The sequence below is a fragment of the Akebia trifoliata genome, chromosome 15, assembly GCF_017979445.1.
Source record: "Akebia trifoliata isolate Shusen 1 chromosome 15, ASM1797944v1, whole genome shotgun sequence".
Classification (NCBI taxonomy): Eukaryota; Viridiplantae; Streptophyta; class Magnoliopsida; order Ranunculales; family Lardizabalaceae; genus Akebia; species Akebia trifoliata.
The window spans coordinates 5,792,613-5,805,240 of record NC_141389.1 but is presented as its reverse complement, the minus strand read 5'-3'; the positions used below and the strand labels follow the sequence as shown (position 1 = coordinate 5,805,240).

The 12,628-nt window shown below is 33.6% G+C and overlaps 1 protein-coding gene across 1 annotated transcript; it reads right to left on the bottom strand.

Moving 5' to 3' along the window:
* Window positions 1–461: 461 nt before the first annotated feature.
* On the bottom strand, window positions 462–12,393 carry LOC147384091 (uncharacterized). The gene is made up of 5 exons (XM_086426098.1): window positions 12,344–12,393; window positions 12,116–12,215; window positions 10,370–10,475; window positions 2,172–2,354; window positions 462–728 (listed from the first exon to the last, which is right to left on the bottom strand). Coding segments are annotated over exons 2-5 (339 nt in total). The 5' UTR covers window positions 12,164–12,215; window positions 12,344–12,393; the 3' UTR covers window positions 462–726.
* Between the last annotated feature and the right edge of the window lie 235 nt (window positions 12,394–12,628).

Here is a 12,628-nt window from a genome sequence, read left to right as displayed (position 1 = left end):
ACTATTTAATATTTTCTGAATTAAAATTCCAGATAAATGATTTTTAAAGATCATTCTCTTACTATATGATTTTCTACTTCAAGAAATTGCATCCAAACAATAGTCCACAAGAGAATTGTGCAAAAAAATATAAGTGACAAACGTTTTTGAGACAACCGAGAGACTTGATAATAGAAGTATTTGTATACAAACTGTAAATAATACTAATTGTATCGCATGGAAGGGATGCTGGGGCTATGACATGTAATATACCATATTACACTAGTGAAAGCACGTGAGATGCATCTAAAATTCAATGACCAATACCATAAATTGTGCTGATTTTTAGTGTGAAAGACTAATGGGGTCAACAGCCATATACAATATTTGGCTGTAACATGTAATATGCTATATACCATTATATGTTGAATCACACCCAGCTATTATAATTCTATTTTAACGTTGTTTATAACAACCACCACTTTTAATAATCTAACTTTGTCATAAGCTTTAAAACAAATACTATCTAAAGTTTAAATATCATTAACTTGACATTTTTTTTCCAAATAGTAACCCTTTATAAAAGGTAACTGTAACACTTTAAACCTCTGTTTGAACTAATGGTCTGGACTCTGGAGTACATACCTCAAAATATAGAAAATGAAACTTTAAATTTTAAGGATCCAATCAATCATTGCCGAATTCCTCAAAACTCAACCCTTCTGATATGGTGTCCAGTTTCCTATTTTCTGCAGTTCGGTCAAGAAATATCAGATACAGATCCGAACAAGCTACTATAAAAGAAAAAAACATTAACCTATTTTACATGCAGAGGAGTATCTACATTCCATGAAACCAGCATAAAATATTAGGAATCCAAAATCTACAACAATTATTGGAACACTTGGACCCAATTCAACAGTCCACATAAACTAGTACGTATCCAAAATCTGTAATCAAATTTGGAAGTCAATGGAGTCACTGAGAAGTGTCATTTTTAAGCTTGACTGTCGAAAGCCAGGGCACTCAGATGGCTTTAGAAAAGCCCAAATCCAATTTACGCTAGCAATGGTTCTTTCACTATGTTTCTGTAACCAACTTGTGCATAGTGCCATGTGCGTCTCTAGGAGTCTGCCTGTGCGAGGCACACATGGGGGCAATCATGTACCATGAGTCCTTGTACATATGTGTCATTGTATTTGTGTCCATGGGCTTTTGGATTGGGTAGTACCACCCATATGTCCCATTCTAGAAATCGATGGATGGATTAGCATCCTCTTTGAGGGTGCAAGTTAAGAGAGAAGCTAAGCATAAGCTAACCCTATGAACTACCAAGTGCCAAGCATGCGTATGAGTGTTGCCTAGTACGAGCGAGCAAGTGTACATCAAAGTGTCCATGTAACGTGTTTACTAATGAGAAAATTCACATGCATTAAGTTCAGTCTTATTGTACTATTTATCCATCTTGAGCATTTTCAAGACTCACCACCATATAGAGTTATAATAGGTGTGACAGGCAAAGGCTATTATAGCAAATTGCACAACATCCATGGTTCAAAATTTTGTTTTGTTCTAAAATATTCTTATTTAATGTCGTGTGGGCCCAATACTTAAGCTCACATGATCCATGTCTTATTTCTCATTCATGTAAGGTCGTGTGGGCCCAATACTAATGCCCACACAACCAGCCACATGTTTTTAATATAAAAAAAGAGGTCGAACCCTATTGGGGGGAGGGGTCGACCTACTCATTCTATTCTCTAGTTTCCTCCTCTCTTAATCATTTTGTGAAACTACTAAGGTCCATTTAATCAAATAAAATATTTGCACAAAATTATATAGGCATCATGTGCAATGTCTTTAGGTGCTTATGTTTCGGAATGTTTGAAACATTTCTAATGCATATTGATGTGAAAAAAAATGTGAGTTTTAATTCTACCTTCCACTTTAAACACTTAACTAACAGGTTTTGTATTTAATTATGAATAAAAATATTTAATAAAAGTTAAAGTTAATGCATTAGTTCCTAACCATACAAGCAAATAACAATTTTAAAATTTTAATACGTTAGAGACAAGGATATTAGAAAGATAAATAAGTGAATAATAGTTAAAATTGCCATAAATTTAAAGATGGGCCCAACACATATCAAGCATTATGAAAAGAGCAATCAATGAAGAACATAACCATACATGATGTGTTGTGTGATCCATTAGACATAGGGAGGGAAGAAACCCCAACAGAGCCCATCCTACGAATGAGTTCCGTATGTTTCTCAATCAACTTGTTGTAAGCCATTATCTGGCTCTTAACATGTAATCTAAGATGATACGCCTTGAAAAATTCCCGATTCTCTTCTTCAAGCTTTTGCCAAACTGAAAAACAAGCAAGAAGGGAAGCAACATCATTTCTTCATGGTTTAGACATTTAATTTACCTTATTTACCATGTTTTCAGAGTGAACAACTCTAAGGTTCCAAAAAGTAAGATGTTCTTAACCAAAAAAATTAAGCTAATCTCCAAACATTTTGCATGCATGTGTGTTACTCATTGTAGTGGTCTAAAAAATTTAACAAGGATAGCTATATTTAGATGCAAACAGTGGTTTGAAATATCGCACAGTTTTGGATGTTTCGTCCTAGACATATCGATTTCAACCGAGATCGTAATAGAACATTAACCTCGAAACATTCAATGTTTTGGGATTGTCTTGGTCTATGATTTTTTCATAGACCTGTGGTACATCATGTCAAGCTAGTGAACTGTCAAAAGGAGGTATTTCACATGTGCAAAAAGTTCATGTTCTTTCGATTAGGATAGAAACCACATTTTCGCATTTGCTTGATCTATCAACTTGTTACCCAGTTGCAGCATATTCCCAATTATCAATAGTGTTTTGAAAGCATTCTTTGAATTTTGGATCTTTTTGGACTTCTGGATACCCTTTCACACCCAAGAAATCTTAGAAATAAATCTCCACGGTCCAATGCAAAGTCTCATTGGCAATTGTAGAATATGCCATAAATTATCAAAAGACCCCTAATGTCAAAATACACTAAGAAAGCATGCTACAAATTGGGAACGAAACTTCCAGACATAAAAATATAATTCAATTTGAGATAAAACAAACATTTTTCCAAAATATAAAAAACTTTCAAAAAATGATCAAAATGCCCACGACCAGCCCAAGCCCACTTACCACATTGCAAAACCTATAACAAACCTCTAGAATGAATTCTTTTCGAAAAATGAATTTGGGACACCCTAAAACTGCAAGAAAAATTGCCCGAAACTAAAAACACTCTCACAGATAAAACGATCATTTTCAGTGAAACCAACAAACACTTGTCATAACCTCTGACAAAATCTTCACTCTCTTGGGAGGATAGTTGGTGCGGCACTTCGTCTCTAGCAGCTCAATTTCCTTCATTGTATGCCTGTTCTCTGAAAAAGAACCAGTTAATACAACAGTGTTTGATTCGCAACGATTCCAGCTCTTCTTGGGATTTGGGGTTCAGGAGAAATTTTAATGATTGAAAGCTAACATAATTGGCATCTTTTCTAGATTTCCTGCATTCAGCTCATCTCAACGAAAGTGAACAGGATAGGTGGGAATGGTCGAGGGCTAAGGATTCGAGATTCTCTGTTAGTTCCTTTTACAAGTGTCTTACCCCCTTTGCCGAGAGATCCGTCTTGGGATACATCATTTGGTCCAAGTCAGTTCCTTCTAAAATCTCTTTTTTTGTTTGGTTGGCCTCCCTTGGGAGGATTCTTACGTTGGATAATTTGATTGTTCGGGGGTTGATCATTCCAAATTGTTGTCCACTTTGTTTGAGGGATGGAGAATTTGTAGATCATCTTTTAATTCATTGTTCCTTTTCTCACAATATCTGGTCAACTTTCCTTGATATTTTCCAGATTCATTGGGTCTTTTCTTGTAAGTTTTCGTCGTTATTAGTAGAGTGGGCCAACAATGCTTTCTCATCCAAAAAAAGATTCCTTTGGACTATACTTCCCTCGGCTATTGCTTAGGGGGTGTGGAACGAGAGAAATAACAGGGTGTTCAATAACAAAATGAGAAGTCCTCACGGCAGCTTTTTGGAGATCTTGGGGTATTTGTATCTTTGGTCTAAACAAAACATAGACTTTGGGGGAACTTCTTTTGATGACTTTGTTTTTAGATGGAACTCTTTATGTAATTCTTGAAGTTTTATCTTTATCTTTTTTTGTTTTGTTTTGTTGCCCTTTGTGAGGCCTCCTTAGCCTCCTTGTACTCTTTTCCCCTTTATCAATAGATCATACTTATCAAAAAAAAAAAAATTTAAAAAGCTTTCCAAAATCTCTCAACCCAAATTGAAAACTTAAAAAATGTAAAAAACGTGAAATTGAAATTATGTCAAATAAAAGTTCAACAACTCTTTTATCAATCGAAGTCAAAAACCCTTAGACAATTCAAACCCCCTTATCTTTTAAAAGATTAAAAAAGGGTAGTTTAGTCTTTATACCAAGATCTCCACCAAATCTTAATTAAAAATATACTAATTCTAAAAAAAATAATAATCAATCAATCAAAAATGGAAACATAATTTAACAAAATTTTATGAGAACCCCTTCTGGCCGTACCATACATGGGGGGCTCTCATAATTAATAAAAACCTAACTCAACCAAGAATCTAACAAATCTTACATAAACCTAAAAAAGGAAACAAAATAAAAATATGTACTAAAAATGATAAACAAATAAAATCTAAAGGAATTAAATGTTTTAAAAACAAGATCGATAATTGAACTGAAATTTTTCTCAATTGGTCGGATCAATTTGATTGATTAAATATAATTATATATATCATATTAAACAAAATATACATAAAAAAGAACTCAAAAATTAACATATGATGAATAAATAAACAATCTAAAATTTGAAAAATCGTATTCTTTCAAACAGCATGATGTGGTCATTTATTTCTATTACAACATGTAGCTGCTGGGAATGGGTGAAACTTATAATACAAAGGGCTGATTGCATGTTATAAGAAAAATATAAGCCTCAAATGAATGGATGAGATTGGAGGATAATCCTAACGGTGATGGATACCTAAAAAACTTGTACCAATCCTTCAAAAACTAATTTTAATCACAAGGAAATATCTATTTTTCCCTCATCTTAACATTCAAAAAAAAAATTTCCCTCATAGCTATATTTTAATAGAAAGCCTCAAACACCCAACGCAGAACATACATCTCATCAAAATTTACTTACCCATATTAACCTCAAGGAAAATCTATAGTATTTTTTTGAAAACATCTTTACCTACATCTCAGCAATAGATTTGCTGGGGGAGCCTCTAATGCACACAAATTAAACTCACACGAAGGAAGTTTGTTTTTCCCGCATCTCAGCCATAGGTTTGGGGAGATGCTCTAAAACACACAAAAATTTCACACATCTTCCTTAAAGTAGTACCACTATCTAGAAAATCTATGTTTCGCCACATCTCAACCGTATTTATAGAATTAAAGTTTGACATATTTCCACGAAATAAACAAAAATATTTCCATTTCCACAATGTCCGACTCAAAATTTAACTTATAGCTTCTTCATTTACATGTTTTGATAGAAATCACTATCCATTTCACAAAATATTTTTGATTAATAGTGAATTTTGACCATAATAATCAAATCTTAGATGTTGGTGAAAATATTTCGATGCATAGTAATTTTTACTAAAATATTCATATTAGTATGTACATGCAATCATTCATGTTCTAATTAGTCTTTTTTTTTTTTTTGGGATATGTAGACACCCCATTTTTGCACTCGCCTGATTAATCAACTCGTCAACTCGATTGCAACGGTTCTCAATGATGGATGATTATTCCAATGTTTTATTTTGTTACCAGATATGTTTCATAAATCCGGATGAGGTATCTCGAATTAATAAAACTGTAGAAACCACGCTACGTTAGGAAAATATAACCCCAAAAACTTAGAAATAATCATTTTTCAGATAAAAAGAAGCTTCACGATAAAATCACTAAAAAATGACAAAATTACCAAACCCATTCAAACACATAAAACAACAAATCGAAACCAAATAAATTATTTCGCCAATTTTCATAGAATTCGACAAAATTACGAAAATGCCCCTCATAAAGTTCACGACCATTCCACACAAGAAAATTTCATAAATGACACAAGCCAATATTTCCATTGAATTCCTTACGAAAAATCGATTCTAAAACATCCTAGAACATTGAAAACCGACTTAAAACGCAAAAAGTCCTCTGAGGGCAAAACGGTAATTTTCCTATAAAAAAATTAAAAAATTTGAAACTAATAAATAAAACATTAAATAATTAAAGTGAAACATTAATAAAATTAAATTAAAAATTTGAACAAAAAAAATCGATCAATCAGGCTCTCAGGCAAAATTGTTGATGGTTGCCAAGATATTTATTCAAGGACCCCTCCATTTGGGGGTCCAAAGAATTAAAGATATAATAAAGGGGGGTTCTCCAAAAAATTAAAGTCAATCAAGTAAGACTAAAGTCAAAATTAAAGTCAATCAAGTAAGACTAAAGTCAAAATTAAAGTCAATCAAGTAAGACTAAAAGTCAAGATATTAAAGTCAATCAAATAAGACCAAAAGTCAAAACCCTAATAGAGTTCTAATTAAATAATAATTCTATTTAACAATCCTAATTAAATAATAACTCTATTTAATAAAATTCTAACTAAAATAAACTCTACCTAAAACAATTCTAATTAAAATATAACTCTAACTAAAAGAATTATAATTAAACACTAATTCTATCTAAACAAACACTTAAAGAATCTATAAATAGGGATCCTCACAACCTATTTTCGCATCAAATAATAAACCCTAAGAGAAGTAGGTCAAAAAGCTTCCCTAGCCTCCCATAAACCTTAATTTGAAGCCCCAACTTCTTACCTAACATCCATACTTCGATTTTAGCTCGAAAAACACCTAGAAGCCCTTCAAAAACACCAAAAAATTGATAAACAAATCCGAAGAATCCAGATCTAAGAAAGAGATACCTCGCCTCGGAGATCAGAAATCAGATCCGGAGACAGAACGAAGCGAGGAGTACTGTACAAGGAGTTACTCTGTCAGATCTGAGGGAACGAGAACATTGTCTTTGGAGAGATATAAATTTCTTAATTTTTTTTATTACTTAGGTCTTTTAGCAATGTAGTTTATTTGGGAATTAGTAGAGACCGGCATTTGCCGGGCGGGGTTGGTGCCTAACACCTTCCAACCCCGTAATTTGATCCCCGAACTCAATTTTTTTGGAGTAGATTAGTTGTTTTTATCCGTTTCGAGTCTATATTCGGTTCCTAGACCGTAATAATTAGGTGGCGACTCCCAAACCTCAAAGGTCAAAAGTGGATCCGCATACCCCGCTGATCGAGGGCGCTTTCAGGATAATCGGGTATCCCTGTAGAAAGCGGACCGGGCCCATATCTGGACTTTGCCCAGTCCATAGACCATGGTCTTGTCCAAGGATTAGTCCAGCGGCACATGTAACGCCCACAAATCATACGCATCAAGTAAGTGAGGGTGCAACCTCGCAGGTGGACCCTGAGGAATTACTGATCATACTAGGTATGGAACTCACAACCTACGGGCATTAACTGCTTATTAGTCTGAAATTGCCATTGAGCCAACCCCCTAGGGGTTGTGTTCTAATTAGTTAGATATATTAGTAATTTATTCATACATATTTAAAAGATAAAAATATAAATAATAATGCAAGAAAGTATTTTTTTTATAAATTATAATAATGTTTGTAGTACATGTAATTTGTTTATTTAAGAAAGTGGTAAATTTTAATGTGGTCAATGTACTTTAAGATACTCATGCCGACATGTAACAAAACGTTACTAATATTCAGTTCCATAATTCATATGGTTGTTTATTATAGTTTGATGACTTTAGGTATGATTTATCCTTTCCTAAAATTTCAATGAAAACTTCACCATTTTAATCATTTTATAATATTTTCGTCATTTCCTCAAAATACTATCGATTCTCACATTGGTTGAAATATTTCCATTTCCAAGATGACTAAAATAGACATTGAAATCGAAACTTAATACCTCAACTGTATTAATTGATGGAGAGGCCCAAAGCAATAAAATTGACACAAAGTACGTCTCAGTTTTTCCCTCATCTCACACTACATTTGGAGGGTCTCAAAACCCCCCAAAAGCTTACACATACAAATTACGGTACGTGTTCTTCCCACATCTCAACCATCAGCTGGAATGAGAGCCAAAAGTCCCACAAAAAATTATATGAATAGTTATTTTTCCCACATCGTAGCCATATATTTAATGGAGTCTCAAATATCCACAACGAATACAATTCTACGAAAAAAAAAAAAATAGAATCGAAAGATAAAAAAAAATGATAGAAAAAAATGCTAATATTCAAAGTTTTCAAGCTCTAAAATCTTTCAACTATAAAATAAAAGAGGATTAACAAATTAATCATAGAAAAAGAATTTGGACTCTTTGATTAATCTATGAAAAAAATAGGAAAAAAAATAAGATTTTCTTGAAACCTCTTATTTTTTTCCCCTTCAAAATCTCAACACTCTCTAATAAATCTATGAAAAACAAATAAAAAAATTAGATAGTGGGTAGAAACCTTTCTTTTCTTCTTCAAAGTCTTCAAATCTTTTTCATGAAAACCTTCAAAGCTTTTAAACCCTACAAAAATTGATTTACAACACATAGAACTCTCAAGTTTTAAGAACCGACTATTCGCACGATTCTTGATGAAATACCGGTTCTAATTGATTCGGACCAATGTTTCTAAAAATTCTAGTCATACTTAATTGAATTGCCAGTCCACTCCGAATTTAAAACACTAAAATAAATTTTTTTTTTTAATTTCCAATAAAAGGTAAAAAGGAAACCCCTTTGTTGAAATTGTGTGGGGTTCCTAGGAAATTATTAAAACTTTGAAAACCACTAACTAATAAACCTTTCCAAAAAATATTAAAATTTTAATCAACTAAGAGAAACATCCAAATTCTTTTTGTAAAATCTTTCCAAAACACAAACCTTAGAAACAAAAAATCTATAATAGATGCAGCCTTAAGACCCATTGAAGACATCCAAAAAAGAGAGGGGGGGGGGGGTGGAGAGGTCCAAAAACTTAATTTTTAGGCATAAAAGAATTCTGAAAAACCGTCCAACATCTAAAATTGAAGCCCCACAAACCATCCCTATCAACCTAACCTCCATTCTATACTGAAAGAACCCAAAACATCCATCAAAACATCAGAAAAATTCGAACACAATCATAAAAATCAAAACCAGTCATCCCAAAAGGTCGGTTTTGATCCAAAGTCGGAGCAAACTTGCAATCTTTAATTTATTGCAAAGATGTCTATACCTATTTCATATATTCTTGAGGAAATCAACCACAACAATCCATATTTTTATTCTTCAGGTAAGATCTTCTTTACAATTTTTAGGCCATTACTTGGAATGTAACATTTTTAATATTAATAGAAATTGATTTTTGCCATGTGGGATTGGTGCCTTACACCTTCCAATCCCTTAACTTGTTCCCTGAACCCATTCTCCTTATCTTGTAACATGTTCCTCAAACCCGTTCACCTTATCCATTTTTTAAGTCAAAATCCGGTTCATAAACCGTAGACTAGGTTGGCGACTCCGATTTTCTATATATGAATCAACATTTGTAGATGTTGGTATCTTCAATTTGGTAAATCCTTTCATATTTTCATTACTCATTTATTATTCAGTCCCACATTCATTGTACATTTACTATGCTTGATGTGCATCATGAAGGACTACTCTTTCTCCTTGTTATGACTTCTTTTAAAGTCAAACAAGAGTTTGCATAACCAAAAATATATGTATGTATCGTAAATGCTCTATCTATAGGGACTCAACCCTCAAAGGTTGGAACTTGGAAGATGCTAGTTGGGTTTAAAATTTTAATATAGTTAAAACCTGTATCCATGCACTACCCGAGGATGTTGACAAAGAAGGGGTCCAAACTAAAGAGCCATAAATTTCCAACTGATTAAAAAGAGCAAAACCTGTCCACCATGTGAAATTTGATTGTTTCAAAGTTGAATCAATTCTAGAAACTACATCTTTCAGTATAATCAAACCCCAAAACAATAGGCATCCAAAATGAGCTAACTAAAAAGTCAACAGTCAAAACAAAAAAATGAAAAAATAATCATATTCTATGAATCCTTAACCAAGTTTTCCATTCTATGACAGTAACAAATGAAGAAATAAAAGGTACAAAGTTGAAAACCAAAACTACTATCAAAATGATGTGATGCATGAATAAGTAGTAATAATATACGATGATTACCAAGTTCAGTAAAAATAGGTTCTACTTTTGCCTGAACCAAGAGTATGTCCACCACTTCTTTCTGGTTCATGTCTAGTTGAATACATCGTTCTATAAGATTTTGTACCTACAACAAACAAAAAAAAAAGAGATGTAAGGCATGTTTTTATATGGAGATAGAAGGCACTACTTTTCAACAAGCGACAAAAAAGGAACGACATCTGCATGTTAACCAAGAACTTCATAAATGCAAACTAGATATACTTATGCCACCTTGTGTAACAAGGAGACTGAACCCCATGTCCTCACTCTTGGATGCATGTCAATAAATGGTAAAGTATTAGGGGAAATAGGTATGCAAAAATGGCATGGAGGAAGTAAGAAAAGATACGAACATAGTGTAAAGAAAAATAGGTTCAATCGAACCAAGAAAACGAATAAAAATAAAATTTAATCACAAGATGCAATCACATAAAGAACACAGATTCTATGGAATAGATATCGTCGTGATTGCATTAATAGCGTCTACGAAGATGGACTTGGGTCTTCGTAATCTCTGAGCATAACACGACTACAAATCAACTATTCCGTTTCACGTAACAGGTATTCCTATCAACCTAATACGATGCAAATATGTATTACGCAACTCATACCTAAACATGATTCATGCAGGGGATTCTATCCAATTTTTGCACACTTTGGATCCTACATTTCTAAACACAATTCATACCTAAACATGATTCATGCAGAGGAGAAAATGTGTTCTCTTGTATACATGGTTTTAAAACTCGGTATTGGAGCTAAATGAGACCAACTCACAAAGTCATTTTTTGACCGAGATTTAGGACTTACGTTCAATTTTTTGATTTGTCTCACGAGACGTCTCAAACGTATTGGAAAACTCATCCGAGATGACTCGGTATTGGGTCTGGACGAGACGAGATGCGAAACCGAGTTTTAAAACCATGCTTGTATATGCCCAATATTTATAGTGAAGTATTGATTATGGGTGCTCGTGGACATTGCCGTTAGTGGTGAACCACATAAGTTCTAATGGGTTTTACCAAAGTCACAAAACTCAATGAGTCACTTTGGAACTCGGCTCAGTTCTAATAGAATGTAATTTCGCACGTTGATTAAATCATATGAGTGTATGAAATTTATAAGGGTAGTGTTAGAAGCACCCCAATTACTACCAAGGGCACCCATACTATAGCCACTTTATGAAAATGTTGAACGGTCCATAATAATCCTACCCGGACTAACCCATGTCAAGCAATTTGGTCAGGTTGGATCCGAATTAAGATATAGTAAAATGGTTCTCATGGGTTTTATCCAGTGAGATCCCAGTCGGATTCGGATCTGGGTATGGATATACAAGATCTGACCCATTTTAAGCCCTAAAATTTAGAGGTGAGTCCCAATAGAACTCGAAAAAGAGTCGATTCATAGAGTCAACTCAGTGAATTGGCTGAAATACTTCTACTTAACTGCTAGCAAATAAACACATATTTAACTTTTCTATATCAAACTGCTTCACCGAGTTGACTCGTGAGTTATAAACTCGGACCCGATAACACATTTGGTGTCTCTCAGTAGAGATCTCTGATCATCATGAAATAAGATTTTAAGTATTTCAACAGCAGACAACTGGATGATCCTTGAGATCAGTGTTGATCAATCTCTATGAAACATCCAAGGGTCTCTAGACGTTCTGATCAAATGGCAAAAAAAAAAAAAACAAGAAGATGAAAACTCCATCCTTACCATTTGAATCTCTAGAGGAGACACCCTTCTGACCTCTCCACTAGACATTTTGTTTCTAATGCCAGAACCGCTACCCCAGAGAAGATTTCTGGACTGTCACCTTCAAAAAAATAATAAAAAAATCAGACCAGAGATCGTTGAGAGTAGATTATAAAAAATTTACAGAAATACAACGGTGGTAAATACAGATGATCATCAAAACAAAGAAGTAGAGAGATAAATAGATACCTCTCTCTCTCTGTCTCTGTCTCTGTCTCTCTGTGTTGCAATTCTCGTTTGCAAAGGAGAGAGGAAGACTGATTTATTTTAGCAGTTTTAATGGGTCCCACTGATAGAACCGACTTGTTACATGTGTGACACGTGGCTTTAACTATCTGTAGATTACAGGTGGAAGTGGAATTCACCTTCCATTGCCCTACTTTTTATCAATGGATCCTATCTCATCAATAATCAAAACTTTGATCAAATTGAGACCCAATTAACATTTCAAAACGAAGAATACATAGTAAAATA

What these genes read in the sequence shown, in the direction of transcription:
- LOC147384091 (XM_086426098.1), bottom strand. Translation starts at nt 12,163, where the DNA reads ATGTCTAGTGGAGAGGTCAGAAGGGTGTCTCCTCTAGAGATTCAAATG. An exon ending in CTCCTCTAGAGATTCAAATG is followed by an intron (nt 10,476 to 12,115) that starts GTAAGGATGGAG and finishes TGTTTGTTGTAG; the next exon opens with GTACAAAATCTTATAGAACG. An exon ending in ACCTATTTTTACTGAACTTG is followed by an intron (nt 2,355 to 10,369) that starts GTAATCATCGTA and finishes CTTGTTTTTCAG; the next exon opens with TTTGGCAAAAGCTTGAAGAA.